The 3,366-nt window shown below is 46.6% G+C and overlaps 1 protein-coding gene across 1 annotated transcript; it reads left to right on the top strand.

Annotated features, from left to right (window-relative positions):
• The first annotated feature begins 1,548 nt into the window (after positions 1 to 1,548).
• Positions 1,549 to 3,366, top strand: LOC121999974 (receptor-like protein 51). The gene has a single exon (XM_042554565.1). It carries the CDS (start codon positions 1,583 to 1,585, stop codon positions 2,891 to 2,893), a length of 1,311 nt encoding a protein of 436 aa, XP_042410499.1. The 5' UTR covers positions 1,549 to 1,582; the 3' UTR covers positions 2,894 to 3,366.

Here is a 3,366-nt window from a genome sequence, read left to right as displayed (position 1 = left end):
AATTAGTGTTCAAACATCTTAATATACCATATAAATCTAAAACCACTAACATCTAATGGATGTCAAAGCAGTGAAGATCGGTTGACGTGGAGGTCAAAGTCAATTGGTCAAAATTGCAAGGTTCGGTGGACTATGAGACTGCGGAATGCAGATTAGGTAAAGTTGGCCGAACGGGCCTTGAGAGTCGGTCGGACATGAAGGGTCGATCTGACCGTCCGAGCGGTCGTCCTTTGCACTTGCAGCCAATGTTAAGAGCCAAATACTAAGATATTCGGTCCATTGGCCTTGTCGATCGGACCTTAGGTCCGATTGGACGCAATACGCCTCTCCACAATAGTAAGGCCGAGTGTATAAGAGGTCGATAGCTCCATTCAACACGACAGAGTTAATGACGTCCTGATTGAGTGGCCATCGGTTGGCCTATAGCGAAACATATACACGTCTTATCGGATTTTTTCGAAAGTTTGTGCCGCTGACAACGAAGAATGTCCTGCAGGCAAATCGTCTTTTAGAAGCTTTTAGCCTGTCACATCAGAGATTTGTGTGCTCGTTTAAGAAAAGATATTAGGGATACTTTTTGACTTATCTTTTCCTAGGAAACTTTGAAAAATGTGCATATACTTTGGGATGTGTACACAAGCGCTACAGTGATATTATAAAAGGGAGTCTCTATCTATATGCGGAGATATGCGAGACTTCATTTTTCTACATGCTTTCTACTATTGTTCATTGCTATTACTCTTTCCTCCTGAATCGAAGACTACCTTGAACGTCGGAGGGCCAATGCAGAGGACTTCTTCCCTGACCTGGCACTAATACCTCCGATTTTACATGACAGCGTAGAATCTTTTTCTCATCAATCCAGATCCACGATCCCAGATAGCTGTCTTCTCAGACAGATCAAAAGTAATAAATTATTTTAGTCATTATCATTTTTTTTTTCAACATTGATTTAGGTACACATGTAAATTTTTAACGTTGAGAATTAAGATTGGTCAAAGGGGTTAAAACTATAACTTTATTTTGGACTTAAAGTTATTTAGCCCTTGAATTACTAATTTAGTTTAATTGGATGAACTCATATAACTGTTGATCATTATCATTCACTTATATGTTTGTTTCAATTCTGTATACATAAACATTAAAATCAGATATTTAGAATGCCTATACAAAGTTTTGATTTTTTTTTTTTAATATATCTTATTTTTCTGGAGGATGATAAATTAGTAATTCCCACAAAGTCTACTCGTGACAGATAAGGTTTCATTATATCAGCACCAACCATCTCATTATGATGCCTCGCAAGTAGCCTAAGTAGCCATTAGAATGTTTTGAGTGAGATTGATCATTGTTAATCATGTTCTTTTTCCACGAGCTAATTTGGAAAGTTATACATTACGTACTAAAAGAGAGGATTGTTTTTAGGGAAAACAAACAACAATAAAAAAAAAAGTATATATTTTTTTTTCTTCTAAAATTGCCATTGTGATTTATTTTTGCGGATTCATTTCATTTTTTTTTTTTTGGAAAAATAGTATTTTTAGCTGCCTCACCGGCTCTCGCACTCGTACTCTGCGCTCAAATGGAGCGTCGCGCGGCCGCTCTTCCGCTGCTACTGGCGCTGCTATCTTCATACGTTTGGACCGGCGGCGGCCGTGGCACCAGCCCGATTCCGCCGCCCGCCGCCTCCCAGTTGTCCCCCGTTGCCTCCCTGGCCGCGGCAGTTGCGGGCGGGTCCACCCTCGACCCCCGCCAGCTCGCGGCTCTTCAGTCCTTGGGCTTCCCCATCTCCGTCGACCCCTGCGCTGCCCCCTCTCCACTCGGTAACGCCACTGCATGCGACGACGACGCGCCATTCCGCCACCTCGTCTCCCTCCGCCTCGCCAACTGCTCCCCAGACCTCGACATCCCCTCCACCGCCCTGCGCGCCCTCTCCACCCTCCGCTCCCTCGCCTTCTTCCACTGCCCGATCGCTGCCCCGAGGCGCCTTCCGCCCTCCCTCCTCGCTTCCCTCCGCCTTTTCTCCTGCGTCGCCTCCCTCTCCCACCTCACTGGCCTGTGGCTCTCCCGCCTCGAGAACCTCACCGAACTCTCCGTCGTCGGCGTCCCCGTCTCCTCCAGACGCGGAGCCTCCGTGATCCTCTCCAAAATGCTCGATCTTCGCTCCGCCACAATCTCCTCCGCCAACCTCTCCGGCGTCCTTCCCCGCTCTTGGCACGCCCTCGACCTCGTTCACCTCGACCTCTCCGCCAACCGCCTCAGCGGCCCGGTCCCGAGCTCCGTCTCCGTGCTTGGCTACCTCGAAATCCTAAACCTCAGCTCCAACGCGCTCACCGGAACCCTACCCAACACCGTCGGCAACCTCGCAGAGCTAAAAATCGCAACTTTAGCATACAATTCGCTTTTCGGCCCCATACCCGATTCAATGTCGCAGCTCTCGGCGCTTGTCCACCTCGATCTCAGCTCGAATCACTTCAACGGAAGCGTCCCAAGTTTCCTATCCGAGATGAAAGCCCTTGAGTTCTTAAATTTAGAGAATAACAACTTCCAAGGAGTCCTTCCCTTCAACGCCTCCTTCCTGCGGAGGCTCAAGGTCTTCAAGGTGGGCGGCAACAGCAACCTCTGCTACAACCACACTCTGCTATCCTCCAAGCTAAACCTGGGGATTGCCCCTTGCGACAAGTACGGGCTACCGGTGTCGCCGCCGGTGGACCGCTCAGACTCGTCGGATTACTCCGACGACGACAATGACGAGGACAGCGGAGACAAAGGCGGCGGCGGTGCCGGAACCCACCACACGCCAAGTAAGCTGGTACTGGGAGTGGCCATCGGCCTCTCCTGCTTTGTGTTCTTGGCCATCTTCCTTGTTTGCCTCTCCAAGGCTTGTGGCTGAAGCAGAAGGCTTACTACTGATTCAATTTCAATATCTTGAACAAAATTCCTGCTTTGTCTGTTTAATTCTCTTCGATCCGAGGGCAATCATCAATGTGAAAAATATTCTTAGCACTCTACTCCTAGAAAATGAGAAAAAAAGAGAGCAAATTTTTATTAGTAGACAGACTTGTAGATTGAACAGATCAAACTCTTGGATATAGAAAACTGGAATTTTTTAAAATCAGCTAGAATCATATCGAGAGTTACTTGAGTTAATAAGTCGGCAGAGCTTTAAAGGTCTGTACTCCTCATTTTTTTTATTTCTGATCTCTTACAGACATTGGTGGCATCATTTTTTTTTTCTGAACTGGTTCTTTTGTATTTTACTGCCACATTGGGTACTTGCTGCTTCGCCGTTGTGTACTATATCTATTTCCTTGTTGCTGTATTTATATTGTGCTCATGTTATGATTCTTTCTTGCCTTTTCTACA

This window comes from Zingiber officinale, chromosome 7A (genome assembly GCF_018446385.1).
Source record: "Zingiber officinale cultivar Zhangliang chromosome 7A, Zo_v1.1, whole genome shotgun sequence".
Lineage (NCBI taxonomy): Eukaryota > Viridiplantae > Streptophyta > Magnoliopsida > Zingiberales > Zingiberaceae > Zingiber > Zingiber officinale.
This window is presented reverse-complemented; position numbering and strand designations above follow the sequence as displayed.

Coding starts and splice junctions, on each gene's coding strand:
- LOC121999974 (XM_042554565.1), top strand. CDS start 1,583: ATGGAGCGTCGCGCGGCCGCTCTTCCGCTGCTACTGGCGCTGCTATCT.